Source organism: Bufo bufo, chromosome 4, assembly GCF_905171765.1.
Source record: "Bufo bufo chromosome 4, aBufBuf1.1, whole genome shotgun sequence".
Classification (NCBI taxonomy): domain Eukaryota; kingdom Metazoa; phylum Chordata; class Amphibia; order Anura; family Bufonidae; genus Bufo; species Bufo bufo.
In genome coordinates this window covers 297,426,366-297,447,517 of record NC_053392.1, presented here as the reverse complement: position 1 = coordinate 297,447,517, position 21,152 = coordinate 297,426,366, and the positions used below count along the sequence as shown (strand labels likewise).

General features: G+C 44.3%; 1 protein-coding gene across 8 annotated transcripts in view; it reads left to right on the top strand.

Moving 5' to 3' along the window:
• SNAP91 (synaptosome associated protein 91) overlaps window positions 1-21,152 on the top strand; it is a 203,847-nt gene that overhangs the window by 16,577 nt on the left and 166,118 nt on the right. For 7 of the 8 annotated variants that reach the window (XM_040428707.1, XM_040428705.1, XM_040428706.1 and 4 more), the window contains exon 1: window positions 13,284-13,369. The exons of the other annotated variant lie outside the window; for it this stretch is intronic. In XM_040428707.1, the coding sequence (XP_040284641.1) occupies window positions 13,339-13,369 (31 nt within the window). In that variant the 5' untranslated portion in view covers window positions 13,284-13,338. Of the gene's footprint in view, window positions 1-13,283; window positions 13,370-21,152 lie in introns of those variants that run through there. 8 annotated transcript variants of the gene reach the window in all.

The window sequence follows — 21,152 nt, the reverse complement described above, 5'->3', positions numbered from 1 at the left end:
TAAACAACAAAAAAGGATTCCATTTGTGCAGAAATTCCATCCATTCAATGCAGGTTTTGACAGAATAGTGAGGAAGCACTGGCACATATTGTCTGAAGCAATACCCAGGATTGGAGGAATTTAAAAATCCTCCCGATTTGCAACAAAAAAAAAACAGTTTTCGTGACAAATTGGTACGTGCAGACTTGGGTAGCCCTAGAATTATCATGAGACAGAGCAGATTGGGAACAGTGAAGAGGGGTACATTTCCCTGTCTCCACTGTTTCCAATGTTCCAATATTATTAAGGGCACTGAGTTTTATCATCCACACACGGGACAAGCATTTAAAGCCAGGGGCTTTTTTACATGTGAATCAACTAATGTTATCTACATGATAAAATGCCCTTGTGGTTTAGCCTATATAGGTGAAACCATACAGGCGGTTAGGGATAGGATAGGGAAACATAAGTCCACAATTAGAACGAAGAATCTATTGTTACCATTACCTTATCATTTTGATAAATGTGGACACACAGTATCACAATTGAGGTTCCAAGTTTTAGAACAGATCAAGAGACCTAGGAGAGGTGGTGACATTAAAAAACTCCTTTTACGGAGAGAAGCTTACTGGATTCAGACTTTAGACACCTTACAACCTAGAGGTTTGAATCGTGATTATGAAGTCATGCGCTTATGATTTTTTGTTTCGATCACTGGTTCTTATCACTGTATTATATTATTTTATACACATCTTCTCGTTGATGCTGCGGATGGATACGGTATCCTCATCTATTTGAAAAAGTTTCTGTTCAATTATTCATTGAATTGTCAGGGTTTGTGTTTCTTGATTTGCATATTGTGAAACTAAGCTGTTGATTGGTGCAATCTCAGCTGCTTTTGATTTGGGCGTCTGACGTCACCAGTGAATCACCTGTATACTTGCTATATAAGATGGTATTGAACACTTGCATGTATCCTTTGTTGATGAAGGCTGCTATAGCCGAAACGCGGCATAAGACATACTATTATGACTGAATAAAAAGAATATCCTTATTTACAATTGATGTTACTGGGATTTCCTTTTGAATGAGCAATTTATACTGTGGCAGCTGCCTCTCTTGCATCAGACAGAGGGGCTGGTACCTCTTCTCCTAGAAAACCCGGCCGCGGGCTGTCTTCTGTACAGGTTTCCATATCTTTCAACAGTTTGAGTAAATTCACATGGTAAACCTGCTCCGGCTTTCGCTGCCCTGGCTGGTGTACCTTGTACCTCGTAGGGCCTCTGCCACCTAGCCAGGAACTTACTGTCCATGGTCGGCACCAAAACCAAAATACGATTACCCGGGTTAAAGATCCGGACCCGAACCTGCCGATTATAGACCCGACTCTGGGCTCGCTGAGCTGCCTCCATATGCTCCCTAACAAGAGGCAACACTGTCTCTATCCGATCTTGCATCTAGGTAACGTACTCAATGACACTTTTATGTGGAGTGGGTTGTTGTTCCCACGCCTCTTTGGCCACGTCCAAGAGACCGCGAGGGTGTCAGCCATATAGCAGTTCGAAGGGCGAGAACCCAGTAGAGGCCTGGGGTACCTCTCGCACTGCGAACATGAGAGGTCCCAGTCCTTCCCATCTTTAGACACTACCTTTTTCAACATATTTTTTAATGTTTGGATTAACCTTTCTACCAGACCATCCATTTGCGGATGGTAAACGGACGTCTGTAGTTGTTTTATGTGCAGCAACTTACAGAGTTCCCTCATCACCTTGGACATAAAAGGGGTCCCTTGGTCGGTCAGAACCTCTTTAGGTAGTCCCACTCTGGAAAACATCTCCATTAACTCCTTAGCTATGAGTTTGGCTGAGGTATGTCGCAGTGCATCGCCTCCGGGTACCGAGTGGCGTAGTCTAGAATGACTAAGATGTGTTGATGCCCTCTGGCGGACTTCGGTACTGGGCCTATGAGGTCCATAGCTATTCGGTCAAACGGTACTTCGATAATCGGGAGAGGTGCTAGGGGACTACAGAAATGTGGCTGGGGGATAGTTATCTGGCAGGTCGGGCAATAGGCTCACCCCGTAGTTGGTTTACCCGATATAACATATCCTGATGAACCACAAAACGGGGAAACACTGACTCTGCCCCAGGTTGTTGTGGTTCACCATCTATTAACATTTTCCCAGGTGCGGGATAGGGTTGGGTCCCGATGTTGTGCGGTACCAAAATTATCCTCGGAGACATTGAGGTCTGCCAATTCAGGACCCGGCGGCAAGTCCTCCACGTCTCCCACCATCACATTTAGCGGGGTTGTCTCCCCCTCTTCCACCAAAGTGGCGGTCACCCCTACCGCTGGCCCTTCGGTCTCAGGTTCCCAGGGTTCTGGTCTCCCCCCTGAGCCGGGCCACTCTGCTGGGGTTACCCCTGTCTCATGGGTACCAGTCACTCTCATATCAGGCCACAGTGCTGGGAAGTCTCTCCCTATTATGAGTTCATAATGTAAATTTGTGGCGACAGCCACCTCGTGTGTCCATTTACTGGCCACCGTCGTTAGACACACCAGCGCGTGGAGTAGTCTTTTAAGTCTCCGTGGATGCATACATTCTGGCCAATATACTCAGTGTACCGCACCAGGGTAGCCCTTACTAGGGTCACCAGACTCCCTGGGTCCAGCAGAGCCTCCGCCGGAGTGTCTCCCACTTCCACCTGGCACAAGTGATCTAGAGACTCTGGGGTACCTGTTGCACACAGCCTCCTGGCATATAGCGACTGACGGTAGCCATAGTTAGTGTCCATAGGCTCAACCCGATGGGAACAGTGATCCCTTACACAGCCAGGCTCCTGACACCCCCAGCAGACTATCGGAGCCAGGTCCACCATGGGTACATGGGTACATCCGGGGCAGGTTTTATCGGCTCAAATCTCAGGGCCTGGGGTGGAGATTTCCGGGGTTTGCCGCCCCCCCCCCCCGACAGAACCCTCCTGTAGATTCCTGGTAGTTTCATAGTTTTCCACCAGGTCCACCATCTCAAGGGCATTGCCAGGAGACACCTGACCAATTCAGTGCTGGAGAGGGTATGGCAAAGCCCTCCGGAACATATTGGCTAACAGACGATCCAGCATAGCAGTGGGACTCAGCATGTCAGGCTGTAGCCATTTTTGCAAGAGGTGAAGTAAGTTATAATACTGGGGTCTTGCAGGCTCAGCCGGGTTGAACCCCCACTGATGCACCCGCTGGGCCCGGACCAACACATTTACCCCCAGTCTTGCCAGAATCTCACCCTTGACTTTCTGGTAGTCGGCCGCTTAATTGTCCGGCAAGTCAAAATACACCCGCTCGGATGCCAGGAACAGAGCGACGACCTCAGCCCACTGGTCACGGGGTAGCTTTTCCCTGATGGCCACTTTCTCCTACATCGCCAGTTAGGTTTCGATGTCGTCTGCGGGCGTCATCTTAGGAATCGCGGCACGGACTGCTTTCCGGGCATCGTGGACGCTGGGGCTTGCTCCTGCTGTCTGCAAAGCCATCAGATGTTGTAGCAACAGCTGGTTAGTCTCCTGCTGCTGCTTATTAGCCTTGCGTTGCTGCAGGTTTGTCTCTCGCTGCTGGAGATTAGCCTCCATGAGGGCCTTCACAACAGCCTCCATTTTGTCGTGGGGCACTGGTTGTAATACAGCTGTACGACATACAACCGTGCCTGAAAAATGCAGAAACCAAAAATATCGGTGTTCACGCCAGCCTCACTGCTCTTGCACGCATCCTCCACCAATTGTAGGGTTTCGCTCTGGTAGACAGGATTAGCGTACGCAGTATAGAGGCAACAAACAGTTCAGTGTTTTATTCACACTTTAGGCAAGTGACAAAACTAGCAGTCATAATCAAGCAAAAAGGTCACCTTGCGGTGTTGGTGGTAATTTACACCATACAGCAATTCTGCCTCAAAGAGTCCTTGATGATAGCAGCACCAAACTGTTTTCACGCCAAATAGGTAGCAAGCCTTCATCCAGACACAAGGCTCCCAGATCCCAACACAAAGACATGGCTTCTGAGACCAGCCGTCTATTTAAGGACAGCCAGGTGCTGCTAAAACCCGGACCGGCATTTAAAATCCGGTCCGGTATTTGACCTCCCCTGGCTGTAAATCAGCCCAGCAGCACTTCTCACTGTGTCACAATAAATATATATATATATATATATATATATATATATATACATACCAACAATGGGGCGTATGCACATATATATAAATATATCCATACTTATATGCCCACCTGGCACTTCCCTCTACATTCCCCCTATTGTCGAGAACACGACAATAAAGTTTGAGGGAAGTGTTGGGATGTATTTGCCCCCTCAACCCCACTCAATGTTGGTGACAGTTCAGGAAGGACTGAAGTATAATCTGTACCTAATCCCTTAGGTAACCAAGACATCATCCCTCGTGGCTGTGACCTCTTCCCTGCCCTTCACCGTAACCAAACGTCTCCATCCACAGAATACACCGTTTTCTCTCTGGGTCTTGCTCTGGAACTTCAGTATCGATCTTCAGGTATCAGCTGTTCCCACTGTCGTCTTTTATGGGTCAGACTCTGGGATGGCTTCACCCTCACCATACTTCCATCCGACACTTCTCCTTTCATTCAGGTATCAGCTGCTCCCACTGTAGTCTTTTATTGGTCAGACTCCGGGATGGCTTCACCGTCTCTAGGTCGACCCACGTAGCACCTTCTTTCACCTTCAACCGAGGATTGGCCTCCTTTCATCATAGGCACGACTTTCGTCTGACACTTCTTCTTTCATCTTGATTGAAGAATCTATGGCTGAGGAGGTTCTCCCATGGACAGATACGTAGGTCTTTACAAGGCAGGTCAGAATTTCTGGAGTAAGAGTACCTAAATTCTAACTGCGGGAAAGAACACTGCACTACTGACATTCAGTCCCTCCCTTACAAACTTCACTGTTCTTGGGGTTAAAGTGGCAAATATCTTGGTAAAGGAAGGGGCCTGTCCCTGGGGATCTACTCTCTTCCCCATTCACACAAAAACAGATCCTCATCTCTCCCCACCCAACACCCTTAATTCCATGGACAAATATACAAATAATCATCATATGTACACAATACTATGGGGTTTTAGGATTGCATAGGTCCTGAACCCTCATAGAAAACAAAGTATGTCCATGTGGTCCCTGGCTTCAGGATTTCACTGGAGTTACGTCCTGAGCCTACTTCTCCGATTAGCTTCATGAAGTTCTGTGGTTCTGGTGTAATTGGTCAGCAAGTCCCTTGACCCTCCGGCACAGTCCCATGTATAACCATAACCAGGGTACCATGTCTTTTCTTTTGTTGATTACTACCATCTCCAGTACACATAGCTGAGTCTGCTCTCCCCGCTGTCAGGTAAACTGGAAAATGCGCTCTGCAGAGGCACACTGAGCTGATCAGGGTACTCTTCTCCGCGGCTCCATGAAACACCTAACTTGGCTTCCTGTCCTGAGTGTTTTGTCGCTGCCTGCTTTGCAGTGCTTCGCTATGTGACCTAAGCCAGCACATTTAACACATCTGATGTTTGTCCTGCATGGCTTAGGTCTGCCTACATTACCGTCATGTTTCCTTCTCCTGATCGGTTCCATGCTCAGGGACGCACTTTTCACAATATAAATTTTTCCCAAAGTCAGGGAAAAATCTCTGTTAGTCTGGACAGGCTAAAATTTTGGGAGATTTGGCCTGTTAGACTGATCTCCCGCCTTTTTGCCCTGGACAGGGCAACATTTTTGGAGATTCTGGCCCTGACTTTAAGGAAAAAGAAAGGGCAGGCACCATTTTCAAATTTTTTTTGATGACTTGTTGCATGCCAGTCATTAGCTGGGATCTTACAGCAACCTCATTTTCAATTTGGCTACCATCACGTTAGTAGAGGCAGCCCGATCCTTGAAGGCCTTGATCTCAGCATATGACTGAGTCAACTGAGCCTCAATTTCCTCCTGCCTCTGCATCTCTACTAACTGTGACTGTATTCTAGCCACCTGCGTGTCTCGGTCAACGGTAGACTACATTCTCTGCCAGCTGTGCCCGCAATGCCAAAACCTGGTTCGAATTACTGGCACAGCACTGGCAATGAATGGTCGGGGGAATTGTCTCTGTTGACCAAGACACCAGTTCCACACGCTTTGGCTTACAAATGCTGACCTCAAATGTATGCACAAGTTTGGCCAGCATCTGAAGCCGTTTGGTTGCCTTGTTCAATACTGTCTGTTTGTTAACACAGAGTTTGTCATAACTAAAATCCTGTGCTAACAAATCAGACCACAGCATTTCTGCTGACTTGTAAGTGGTGGGGAGGATGGGGTTAAATGTGCTGTGTTTTGCTAGGTGTATCAGTGTGGAGAAGTCCATACTCACGTTTTGCTGAGATGCAATCTTCTTTGGAGCTGTCCTTTCCTGTCCATATTTGCTGCTTGGAGGAGGTCCTCTAGTACCCTGAATGCCTTCTCCTGTCCAGCCGGACTTCTTATGATCAGCTCCAGCGGCGATGTTTCTCTCAAAGCGATCGTATGCGACGACTTCTTCTGTGATGCTCGCACGTGTTCAAGGTTCGTAAAAGGCAACGGAAAATCGTAAAAATTCAAACATCTAAAGATTTAGGTACTTTGCTGTAGATATTGCCTTGTGTTTAGCTCTGATTGAAAAAAACGCGTTACCTGTCCGAACTATCAGGCCCTGGACGCTCAGAAACCACTGACAGCTTCACTCTTGACTAGTTCATAGAGTAAGCGATTTTCTTCACCAAAGCCAAACACAAAAGCAAATTCTTAGCAGTGGGCCTGGCTCGCCAATGTTAAAGAAAAATATTAATTATCAATATTTTGGGTTAATAATATTAATAAATAGGCGTACGACCTATTTATTCTGTCTCCTGGCTGGCTCGCCAATGTTAAAGGAAATATTAATGATTAATATTTTGTGTTAATATCAATAGTTAATATTCATAAATAGGTGTGAGTTGTCTATTGATAACTCCGCCTATTTACCGTATACTATAAAATACTAAACTAATTTCTTGTTGCACTTACTTTGAACTGAACTACGTGCGAATTACTACTACGGCGGCGACTACTACTATAAATGACTAAACGCTGTACTATGAACAAATAACGTATTTATTACACAATAACAGGTCTACAGTCTAATTATTACTATAACTATATATATTTATATCAATGGACATATAAATATATATACTTATAGTCGCACACAGTAATATATTAACAACACTACAATACACCTAACTACACTAAACACAATACAATATCTTACACAATTCCACCCCAAACTCTACCTAAAAATACACTCACACACACACACACGTTAATAACAGCAGCTCCCACCCACCTAGCTACACACTTTCCCTAGCGGTATATGTCACTGCAAGGGTTAATCAAAATGCAGGGGTTAATGGGCAGGAATTGCAGGGGTGAATGGTAGGGGAATATTGGTGGCAGTGGGAATGCAGGGGTTAATGGTATTGTGTCATGGGTAAATGATATATTTGTGGCAGTGGGTATAATATTGCAGGCAGGGGTAGGGAAGGGTTAAAATAATCTGTAATGAATGATATATTGGTGGCAGTGGGTATATTATTGCAGCGGATAATGCAGGGGTTCTAGGAGGTAGGAAAGGTTTAATGCTCGTTGGTGGTGTAGGGAAAGGGTTAAGGGTTACTCAGCCATTATGCTAGTTTTCCAGTGGTTGCTCGTCTTGTCCTGGGGATGATTCTTCCCTTCCTTCTGGGGCTGCTGGGGTTAACTAACTCCTGAGCGCAGCGCTGCCGGGTTATTTAAACCCCACGGCGCTTGCTCCCATGCTGCCCGTGGCAAAGTGTCCCCCCAACTTGCATCACGCTGTATAGACCCAAAAGTAAACAAAATAATATAATATAGACCGCTGGATTAAAGGTGTCTCACAGTCAGAACCGACCGGGTCAGCAGTCAGGTCATTACTGTTATGGGGATGCGAAGACGTTGGCATGGGTTACCGTGTCAAACCGTCAACGTGCCCAAAAGACCTCAAACAAATCCATACGTGTAATAGGTATTATAAAAAGACACGGTGTAACCCCCAAGGCCAGAAGGAAACCACCATCTCAATGTCTCCAAAAAATATCACAGATAATCATGTATAAAGGTAGACAAAAGATTGCAATCTACAACATGACACATGTATAGTACTGTATAAATGTGGCCATCCTATAATTGTTAACAATATATATAAAAAAACAGAATGTGGATAGCTGATGCATGGCCGCGATGCTCAAATTGTCACAACGGGTGTCCACTGGAGTTGTAACTCGTAGCTGAATCTAAAAGGATTTCTAAAGAGGAAGAAATTATTACTCATTTTATAACACACTTGCAAAATGTAAACATAGTTATTTACACACATATAGCAGTATATCCAGTAATATACACCATTATCATCCATACAGGAGGGATATAGCAGTATATCCAGTAATCTACACCATTATCATCCATACAGGAGGGATATAGCAGTATATCCAGTAATCTACACCATTATTATCCATACAGGAGGGATATAGCAGTATATCCAGTAATATACATCATTATTATCCATACTGGGGGGATATAGCAGTATATCCAGTAATCTACACCATTATTATCCATACAGGGAGTATATCAGTATATTTAGTAATATAAACCATTATTATCCATACTGGGGGGATATAGCAGTATATCCAGTAATCTACACCATTATTATCCATACAGGGAGTATATCAGTATATTTAGTAATATAAACCATTATTATCCATACTGGGGGGATATAGCAGTATATCCAGTAATATACACCATTATCATCCATACAGGAGGGATATAGCAGTATATCCAGTAATATACACCATTATCATCCATACAGGAGGGATATAGCAGTATATCCAGTAATCTACACCATTATCATCCATACAGGGAGTATATCAGTATATTTAGTAATATAAACCATTATTATCCATACTGGGGGGATATAGCAGTATATCCAGTAACATACACTATTATCATCCATTTGTAGGGGATCCAGCAGTGTGACTAGTGGTATTGTCCACACAATTCTAGTAGTAATTCTAATTCTAGTAGTATATATTTTATTAGCATGCATACTTTGGGGGGGGGGGGGGGGGGGGGGGGGTTGTAGCGGTATAGGCTAATATTACATTCACAGTAAAATACACTAATATCATCAGTTAAGGGAGGATCCAGCAGTATGGCTGATGCAATATTCTTTGTAATATACACCCCATGGATCTACAAGCATTCAGACCTATATTAGAGAGTCAGCTGTATGGCTAGTAAAGCACTGTTCACACTTAGGGGATGTTCAAACAACAGATTTTGAAAACGCATTGAAAAATTTTGCGTGGTTTTTGGCACATTTTTTTTTCCAGCCTCCCATTCATTTTAATAGGAGAATTAGCGCAGATTCTGCCCCAAGATAGAACATGCTGCTTCCTTCTTCCATGTTGTTTTTTTCACCGTGGAAGTTCTGCCTCCCATTGAATGATTGGGAGGTGTTTTTTGGTGCAGATTCTGTATGTGAAAAACAGCTCCAAAAATGTCATGTGAACGGGCCCCTTAGGCCCCTTTCACACGGGCGAGATTTCCGTGCGGGTGCAATGCGTGAGGTGAACGCATTGCACCCGCACTGAATCCGGACCCATTCATTTCTATGGGGCTGTGCACATGAGCGGTGATTTTCACGCATCACTTGTGCGTTGCGTGAAAATCGCAGCATGCTCCTCTTTGTGCGTTTTCCACGCAACGCAGGCCCCATAGAAGTGAATAGGGCGGAGTGAAAATCGCAAGCATCCGCAAGCAAGTGCGGATATGGTGCGATTTTCACGCCAGGTTGCTAGGAGATGATCGGGATGGGGACCCGATCTTTATTATTTTCCCTTATAACATGGTTATAAGGAAAAATAATACATTCTTAATACAGAATGCTTAGTACAATAGGGCTGGAGGGGTTAAAAAATACCTTAATCCACTTGTTCGTGCAGCCGACATCTCTTCTGTCTTCTTCTTTGCTGTGCACAGGAAAAGGACCTGTGGTGACGTCACTGCGGTCATCACATGGTCCATCACATGATCCATCACCATGGTAAAAGATCATGTGATGTCATCAAAGGTCCTATTCCGCGAGCAAGTGGATTAAGTTGAGTTAAATTTTTATTTTATTTTTTTTAACCCCTCCAGCCCTATTGTACTATGCATTCTGTATTAAGAATGCTATTATTTTCCCTTATAACCATGTTATAAGGGAAAATAATAAAATCTACACAACACCTAACCCAAACCCGAACTTCTGTGAAGAAGTTCGGGTTTGGGTACCAAACATGCCGATTTTTCTCACGCGTGTGCAAAACGCATTACAATGTTTTGCACTCGCACGGAAAAATTATCCGGGCCAAAAACATGACGCCCGTGTGAAAGAGGCCTAAGGGTGTTTGATGCTGTTTTTTTAAGCAAAACAAGTGAATCCAACAGGAAGGAGAAGTAGAAGTCTTTGCTTTATATTTCTCATTCTCTCCCAAATCACTTCTGGCTCAAAAAACTGTATGGAAATCTGCCATAAACAGCTGTGACACCACCCTTAAAGGGAATCTTTCAGTAGTCTTTGTCCCTCAAAGCTGCTAACCGCTCGCTGGCTTGAATATTTCTGTATAACCATACCATAAGGCTACATGCACACAGGTACGGGTTTACAAGCATAAAATCTGCACACATTTCCCATGTCGATTTCAGTTCATTTACGCACCAAATCTGCACCACTAACTGCATGTCTTACTTGCGGTTTTTGGAGCAGATTTGACGTGTCTTGTTGCATTGCAAAAGGCGAAATCCACATACAAAATCGACATGGCAGGTCAATATCCGCAGAGAATGAAGAAGCAAAGTGTATGTGAGATCTGTCTAATCATACACACTTTGCTGGTACAGTTTTTCCGCAAGGAAAACTGTGCGTAATCTGCAACGTGTGCAGGTAGCTGTTCAGCCACTGGCGATCAGCCGCTGAAGGGCAGGAAAGTCCACATCTCATAAATATATTACTGGAAAATGAAGAAAGAACTCCTGGAGCACTTAAAGAGGACCTTTCACTAGTTTAAAAACTAACTATATCAGTGGGCAGAGCGGCGCCCAGGGGTCCCCCTGCACTTACTAGTATGTCTGGGCGCCGCTCCGTTCGCCCGGTATAGGCTCCGGTGTCTGCGCTCCCTCTGTTGTACTGGGCAGAGTTTTTGTATTAGGGTTGTCCCTTGCTGCAGCGCTGGCCAATCGTAGCACACAGCTCATAGCCTGGGACTCGGATGCACACAACGGTCATGTGCATGAGGCCTAAGTCATTGATATCCATTCGGTGGGGCTCCAACTCTCCATTACATCCATGATCAGCTGTTCCTTGCAGCTGCCAGCACTGAAACTAGCACATTGAATGGAGCTGGAAGCTCATTTCCATTCTAAGTGTACTGGGTATGCCATCAATTTAACTTTGGCAGGGCTTAATAGGCATTCTATCAGTATTACTGTGCTATACAAAAGTATTGCATTGTATTGTATGGGCGATCAGAGGATTGCAGGTTCAAGAACCCTACTGGGACTGAGAAAAATAAAATTTAAGAAAAATAAAATGTTTGGAAAAAAAGTAACATAGCCTAGAAATGTTACTATTTTGTAAAAAATAAACTTTTTAATGTGCAATAATAAAAAAGCAAAAAAAACTATAATGTTGTTACCACTCTAATCATACTAAGGGTCCATTCAGACAAATGTAAGTTCACTGTGCACACCACGTGTGCACTCAGTTTGTGGATGCGGACCCTTTGACTTGAATGGATCCATGATCCGCAAGTTACGGCAATGTTACGACATGTCCTGCCTTTTGTGGTGCGGAGGCACGGACCCGAAAGCCCACGAAAGCGCTTCCGATCCGTGCGTCCGTTCTGCAAAAGATAGGACATGTCCTGTCAGTCTCCGTATCTTGAAGATCGCAGACCGTTCAAGCAAAGCACGGACTGCATAGGGCCCTTACGGTCATCTGAATGGACCCTGATACACAGAATATTCGTATTATGTTACTTATATTGCACAGTGAATGTTATGAAATCAGACTCCCAAATGTTTTTACATGCCACCCCCCACAAAATCCACAGGATAGGGGATAACTGTTACATCAGTGGGAGTCCTACTACGGGGACCCCCACAGATTACAAGAACGAGGGCCCAGTACCCCCTGCAGCCCCTGAAATAAATGGAGTGGCCCCCATTCTTGTGATCGGTGGTGGTCCCCGCGGTAGGACCCCCACTGATCTAATGATTATCCCCTATTCTTTGGAACGGAACGTCCTGGCCTCTTTAGAACAGTCCTGTGTTTGTCTGTAAAATGGACAAAAATAGGCTTCAAAGTCCAGAAAAAGCAGGAATATAAATGAATGAAATGCAGGTTTTACTGAATCTTTTCCCATAAAACTATATATCAATCAGCTCCGCTCTTCCTGCTCTATGCCTACAGATTGAACTGCATTTTCGTAGTGCCAGGTTCTCTTTAACATAAAAATGTGGTTTAAACAATAGGCAATTTTCTGATGACGCATTCCCTTTAAGACAGTGTTAATTAATCTGCCCCATTGTACTTTTACTAGATATACTGGCAAGGTAGTCTGGTTGGAATAGCATGATTTCTAGTTATGAACTCTTGATTAAAGGGTCTAGGCCATTAATAAAACGTATTCACTATCCACAGTATAGGGGATAAGTGTTTGATCTCAGGGGGTCCGACCCCTGGGGCCCCAGTGATCACGAGAACCATGGTCCAGAAGTGCCGCCAAACTGGCCTGTGAGACTACAGTCGTGGCCAAGACAAATTTTGGTTTTCACTAAGTTTGCTGCTTCAGTGTTTTTAGATCTTTTTGTCAGATGTTTCTATGGTATAATGAAGTACAGTTGTAAGCATTCACATATGTGGCACAGCAATCCGGCAGGAGTTTTCTGGATTGTAAATATCCCATTGACTATAATGGAAACCAGAGGGATTGTGCCGCCGCCCAGCGTAAGTTCCGGGATTTGGCTGGATGAAAACTGCTGTGTGCAGCCATTTTTGACAATTCTCTGCCAGAACAGCCTGCCGGATTGCTGTGCCGCATGTGTGAAACTAGCCATAAGTTTTTCAACGTTTATTGACTAATCCATCAAGTTTATGAACAGACTCAATATTTCCAGTGTTGACCCTTCTTTGTTGAGACCTGTGCAGTTCGCCCTGGCATTCTGGATATCAGCTTCTGGGCCACATCCTGACTGATGGCAACCCATTCTTCTTCTCAAGTTGCAGGTGAGTAGCGTGGGGTACACTTATATTACAGCCTATGAAGTCGTGTGTCACATGCAGCTTACAACACAAAATCCAGAATGTATTTTTTGCCACTGTCGCAGTAGCAGCATGTCGCGTGGTGCGTTGCGACACCATTGACCAGCATTATATCAAATGCTGCCCTGTAGCCATACCCTAATCAGTGATGGAAGTTTATCATAAATTCTGTGTATTTGTTTGTCCTCCCACTTTTTGAGGATTGACCACAAGTTCTCAATGAGATTAAGATCTGGGGAGTTTCAGGTCATGGACCCAAAATTTCAATGTTTTGTCCACCAGGCCACTTAGTTACAGCTTTTGCCTTCTGACATGGTGCTCCATCATTCTGGAAAAAGCATTGCTCCTGGATTGTTGGGAGAAGTTGCTGTTGGAGGGTGCTTTGGTATCATTCTTTATTGATGGCAGTGTTCTTATGCAAAATTGTGGGATCAGGTCACCACAAGAGCAGAGCTTGCACAGGAATGGCAGCAGGCAGGTATGAGGGCATCTGCACGCACAGTGAGGGGAAGGAGTTTGGAGGATGGCCTGGTGTCAGTAAGTGGGCTCACTAACAACTAGGCCTAAAGGCTATTACACAGCCGATGTAGCATCATTGTCGGGAGGGAAGCGTTCCTTCCCGGCAATTGCCTGCTCACTAGCGGAGGAGACCGCTGCTATTACATGCAGCGATCTCCTTCGCAGCATGGGGAGCAACGATCCCTATGCCATCACTTGTCCCCGTGCCGTATAGTGGTTTGCCGGCAGCAGATCGTAGTTAGACAGCGCGATCTGCCGCCTGCAAGTGATTATTTCTTAACATGTCAAAAGAATTGTTTATTGCCCGATGATCGATCGTTTGCTCGTTCATCAAGCAAACGGAGGCAGTATTACACTCCAAGATGATAACTAACGAGCGTTCATACAAACGAGAGAAATAGGGGGATAATCATGTTTAATTAAAAAAGGTCACATTTTAAAAGGGGCGTGCGCCTTTTGATATATGAGCTGAAACAAATCACCATTGTTGATTTGTAATGTTAGTATTTTTTTGGCGCAAATTACATCACTATTGATAAATGACCCATTGAGTCTGTGCATAAACTCGATAGATTTGTCAGTTGAAAAAAATATGAAATAATGCTTAGCATTGTACTTCAGTATACCATAGAAACATCTAAAAATAATGAAGCAGCAAACTTTGTGAAAACCCAAATTTCTGTCAGTTTCAAAATGTTTGGTGACAACTGCTCTACTGCAACCGCTGTACTCAGCAATCCCATAGAATTGAATAGAGTACAGGACGCACAGGCGCTTTACCGCTTCATTCTCATGGGGCAGTTCGGCGGCACATCCGGACTCCTGTTCTCATGATCACTGGGGCTCCAGCAGTCAGGCCCCTAACAATCAAACACTTATCTCCTATCCAGTGAATAGGGGAGAATTGTTATTAGTGGCACAACCCCTTTAAATGTATTTACAGAATATGATACACAATTGTGTGACCATCTTGTATAATACTTTTCTCTTAAATTACTATACGTACCCCATGGATAGTTAGGCCCCTTTCACACGGGCGAGTATTCCGCGCGGATGCGATGCGTGAGTTGAACGCATTGCACCCGCACTGAATACCGACCCATTCATTTCTATGGGGCTGTGCACATGAGCGGTGATTTTCACGCATCACTTGTGCGTTGCGTGAAAATCGCAGCATGCTCTATATTCTGCGTTTTTCACGCAACGCAGGCCCCATAGAAGTGAATGGGGTTGCGTGAAAATCGCAAGCATCCGCAAGCAAGTGCGGATGCGGTGCGATTTTCACGCACGGTTGCTAGGAGACGATCGGGATGGAGACGCGATCATTATTATAACATGGTTATAAGGGAAAATAATAGCATTCTGAATACAGAATGCTTAGTACAATAGCGCTGGAGGGGTTAAAAAAAATAAAAAAATTAACTCACCTTCTCTTGTTCGCGTAGTTCCCAGTCTCTTCTTTACTTCTTTAATGATGAACTACCGGCTAGGACCTGTGGTGACGTCAGATCACATGCTCCAATCACTTGGTCCATCACCACGGTAATGGACCATGTGATTGGAGCATGTGATCTGACGTCACCAAAGGTCCTTTAGCCCACAGCTCATCATTAAAGAAGAGACCGGGAACTACGCGAACAAGAGGAGAAGGTGAGTTAATTTTTTTATTTTTTTTTAACCCCTCCAGCGCTATTGTACTAAGCATTCTGTATTCAGAATGCTATTATTTTCCCTTATAACCATGTTATAAGGGAAAATAATAACATCTACACAACACCTAACCCAAGCCCAAACCTCTGTGAAGAAGTTCGGGTTTGGGTACCAAACATGCGTGATTTTTCTCACGTGAGTGCAAAACGCATTACAATGTTTTGCACTCGCGCAGAAAAATCGTGAGTGTTCCCGCAACGCACCCGCACATTTTCCCGCAACGCCCGTGTGAAAGAGGCCTTACAGTTAGCGCCAGAAGTTTACATACACTATATAAAAAGACACATATGCATGTTTTTCTTAATATCTGACATGAAATCAGAATAAACCTTTCCTGTTTTTGGTTAGGATTACCATGTGACAAACTCCCCTCTTTTGAGGTTGCCACGAGTGCTTGGAGAGGACTACTTGCCAGCCTCTTACCATGCGATTATGGTCCCATGTTGTATGCACCGGTTTTGTGCAGAAAACCCATGAGTACAGCTAGGCCAAAGGGACTTGTACTAACTTTTGAATTTCTGGTCTAATTCGTGTCATTTTGGGATGTGTTAAATGTCTATGTGTATTGTAAAGGGTGGGACATTGTATGTTTGAGTAAGTGATGTCTGTTCCATTGTCTCTCTGTGTGTATTGGCGATTGTCCTCTGTCCTGGAGACAACCGAGTTGTAATTTGATTGTCTCTCAGGAAAGAGGGCAATGTGTATTCTCCTGCCTGTGTTGATTATGTTATACATGGTTTCTATGTGGGTTGTAACCTTTGTGTTATGGGTTAATGTATGTTTGTTGTGGGTGTCTCCCTTGCATGGGAGCAGGGGATAAAAGCAATTGTATTTTTTTCAATGTGAAGCCTCCCAGTAAAGTATTTATAGCATTCAGCTTGGGCTAATGTATAGACTTATTTGGCGATACTAGCGATACCAGCGATACTAGCGATAATAGCGATCTATTGCTCTGTGGATTACTTGGCGGTGCTATTTCAAGGGGAGAAGGGAATACTAGACGGTGACACGGATGATACCGTCACATACCATAATTATTATTATTTGCTAAATGCCAGAATAATGAGAGAGAGAATGTTTTAAGGCATTTTTATTACTTTCTGCAAAGTCAAAAGTTTACATACACTAAGATTACTATGCCTTTAAACAATTCTTGCCTGCCCGTATGATGATGTCATGTGTTTGGAAGCTTCTGTTAGGTTAGTTGGCAACATCTGAGTTAATTAGAGACACACCTGTGGATGTATTTAAATGCACACCTGAAACACACTGCTTCTTTGTGTAGCATCATGGGAAAGTCTAAAGAAATCAGCCAAGATATCAGGAAGAGAATTGTGGACTTGGACAAGTCTGGCTCAACCTTGGGTGCAATTTCAAGATACCTGAAGGTGCCTCGGTCATCTGTACAAACAATTATAGGCAAGTACAAACAAGATGGGAATGTCCAGCCATCATACCGCTCAGGAAGGAGACGGGTTCTGTGTCCCAGAGATGAACGTGCTTTGGTCCGACGTGCATATCAACCCAAGAACAAAAGCAAAAGACCTTGTGAAGATGATGGCGGAAGCTGGTAAGATTGTGTCAATATCCACAGTGAAACGAGTACTGTATCAACATGGGCTGAAAGACCACTCTGCCAGGGAGAAGCCATTACTCATAAAACATAAAAAAGCCAGACTAATGTTTGCAAATGCACACAGGAACAAAGAGCTACATTTTTGGAGACATGTCCTTTGGTCTGACAAAACTAAAATTGAACTTTTTGGCCATAATGACCATCGTTACGTTTGGAGGAAAAAGGGAGAAGCTTGGAAGCCTAAGGCCTCTTTCACACTTGCGTTGTCCGGATCCGGCGTGTACTCCATTTGCCGGAGGTGCCCGCCGGATCCGTAACACCGCAAGTGAACTGAAAGCATTTGAAGACGGATCCGTCTTCAAAATGCGTTCAGTGTTACTATGGCAGCCAGGACTCTATTAAAGTCCTAGTTGCCATAGGAGTAGTGGGGAGCGGGGGAGCAGTATACTTACAGTCCGTGTGGCTCCCGGGGCGCTCCAGAATGACGTCAGAGCGCCCCATGCGCACGGATGACGTGATCCATGCGATCACGTCATCCATGCGCGTGGGGCGCCCTGACGTCACTCTTAGGCGCCCCGGGAGCCGCACGGACGGTAAGTATACTGCTCCCCCGCTTCCCACTACACTTTACCATGGCTGCCAGGACTTTAGCGTCCTGGCAGCCATGGTAACCATTCAGAAAAAGCTAAACGTCGGATCTGGTAATGCGCCGAAACGACGTTTAGCTTAAAGCCGGATCCGGATTAATGCCTTTCAATGGGCATTAATTCCGGATCCGGCCTTGCGGCAAGTATTCAGGACTTTTGACCAGAGCAAAAAGCGCAGCATGCTGCAGTATTTTCTCCGGGCCAAAAAACGTTCCGGTTCGGAACTGAAGACATCCTGATGCATCCTGAACGGATTTCTCTCCATTCAGAATGCATGGGGATAATCCTGATCAGGATTCTTCTGGCATAGAGCCCCGACGACGGAACTCTATGCCGGAACAGAACAACGCAAGTGTGAAAGAGCCCTAAGAACACCATCCCAACTGTGAAACACAGGGATGGCAGCATCATGTTGTGGGGTGGTTCTGCTGCAGGAGGGACTGGTTCACTTCACAAAATAGATGGCATCATGAGGAAAGAAGATTATGTGGAAATACTGAAGCAACATCTCAAAACATCAGCCAGGAAGTTAAAGCTTGGCCTGAAATGGGTCTTCCAAATGGACAATGACCCGAAGCATACTGCCAAACTGGTTACAAAGTGGCTTAACGACAACAAAGTCAATGTTTTGGAGTGGCCATCACAAAGCCATGATCTCAATCCTATTGAAAATATATGGGCAAAGCTGAAAAGGCAGGTGCGAGCAAGGCGACCAACAAACATGGCTCAGTTACACCAGTTTTGTCAGGAGGAATGGGCCCAAATTTCGACCAACTATTAAGCTTGTGGGAGGATATCTAAAACGTTTGACCCTAGTCATACAGTTTAAGGGCAATGGTACCAAATATTAATGAAATGTATGTAAACTTTTGACTTTGCAGAAAGTAATAAAAACGCCTTAAAACATTATCTCTCTCATTATTCTGGCATTTGGCAAATAATAATAATTATGGTAATCTTAATTGACCAAAAACAGGAAAGATTTATTCTGATTTAATGTCAGATATTGATAAAAACATGCATATGTGTCTTTTTATATTGTGTACAGTACAGACCAAAAGTTTGGACACACCTTCTCATTCAAAGAGTTTTCTTTATTTTCATGACTATGAAGGCATCAAAACTATGAATTAACACATGTGGTATTATATACATAACAAACAAGTGTGAAACAACTGAAAATATGTCATATTCTAGGTTCTTCAAAGTAGCCACCTTTTGCTTTGATTACTGCTCTGCACACTCTTGGCATTCTCTTGATGAGCTTCAAGAGGTAGTCCCCTCAAATGGTCTTCCAACAGTCTTGAAGGAGTTCCCAGAGATGCTTAGCACTTGTTGGCCCTTTTGCCTTCACTCTGAGGTCCAGCTCACCCCAAACCATCTCGATTGGGTTCAGGTCCGGTGACTGTGGAGGCCAGGTCATCTGGCGCAGCACCCCATCACTCTCCTTCATGGTCAAATAGCCCTTACTTTCAAAGTTTGCCCAATTTTTCGGCTGACTGACTGACCTTAATTTCTTAAAGTAATGATGGCCACTAGTTTTTCTTTACTTAGCTGCTTTTTTCTTGCCATAATACAAATTCTAACAGTCTATTCAATAGGACTATCAGCTGTGTATCCACCTGACTTCTCCTCAACGCAACTGATGGTCCCAAACCCATTTATAAGGCAAGAAATCCCACTTATTAAACCTGACAGGGCACACCTGTGAAGTGAAAACCATTTCAGGGGACTACCTCTTGAAGCTCATCAAGAGAATGCCAAGAGTGTGCAAAGCAGTAATCAAAGCAAAAGGTGGCTACTTTGAAGAACCTAGAATATGACATATTTTCAGTTGTTTCACACTTGTTTGTTATGTATATAATTCCACATGTGTTAATTCATAGTTTTGATGCCTTCAGTGTGAATCTACAATTTTCATAGTCATGAAAATAAAGAAAACTCTTTGAATGAGAAGGTGTGTCCAAACTTTTGGTCTGTACTGTATACTAGGGATCTGGTCATATACACTGTGGGGTGATACATATACTAGGGATCTAGTCATATACACCATAGGGTGATACATATACCAGGGATCTAGTCATATACACTGTGGGGTGATACATATACTAGGGATCTAGTCATATACACCATAGGGTGATACATATACCAGGGATCTGGTCATATACACTGTGGGGTGATACATATACCAGGGATCTGGTAATACACACTGTGGGGTGATACATATACCAGGGATCTACTTCTATACACTGTGGGGTGATACATATACCAGGGATCTAGTTCTATACACTGTGGGGTGACACATATACCAAGAATCTGGTAATACACACTGTGGGGTAATACATATACTAGGGATCTAGTCATATACACCATAGGGTGATACATATACCAGGGATCTGTTAATATACACTGTGGGGTGATACATATACTAGGGATCTAGTCATATACACCATAGGGTGATACATATACCAGGGATCTGTTCATATACACTGTGGGGTGATACATATACTAGGGATCTAGTCCAGCTGCCAAGATGCCACTTGCCACCAGTTTGGCCATATTTCAGAGCTGCAAGATCACTGGAGTGCCCAAAAGCACAAGGTGTGCAATACTCACAGACATGGCCAAGGTAAGAAAGGCTGAAAGACGACCACCACTGAACAAGACACACAAGCTGAAACGTCAAGACTGGGCCAAGAAATATCTCAAGACTGATTTTTCTAAGGTTTTATGGACTGATGAAATGAGAGTGAGTCTTGATGGGCCAGATGGATGGGCCCGTGGCTGGATTGGTAAAGGGCAGAGAGCTCCAGTCCGACTCAGACGCCAGCAAGGTGGAGGTGGAGTACTGGTTTGGGCTGGTATCAAAGATGAGCTTATGGGGCCTTTTCGGGTTGAGGATGGAGTCAAGCTCAACTCCCAGTCCTACTGCCAGTTTCTGGAAGACACCTTCTTCAAGCAGTGGTACAGGAAGAAGTCTGCATCCTTCAAGAAAAACATGATTTTCATGCAGGACAATGCTCCATCACACGCGTCCAAGTACTCCACAGCGTGGCTGGCAAGAAAGGGTATAAAAGAAGAAAATCTAATGACATGGCCTCCTTGTTCACCTGATCTGAACCCCATTGAGAACCTGTGGTCCATCATCAAATGTGAGATTTACAAGGAGGGAAAACAGTACACCTCTCTGAACAGTGTCTGGGAGGCTGTGGTTGCTGCTGCACGCAATGTTGATGGTGAACAGATCAAAACACTGACAGAATCCATGGATGGCAGGCGTTTGAGTGTCCTTGCA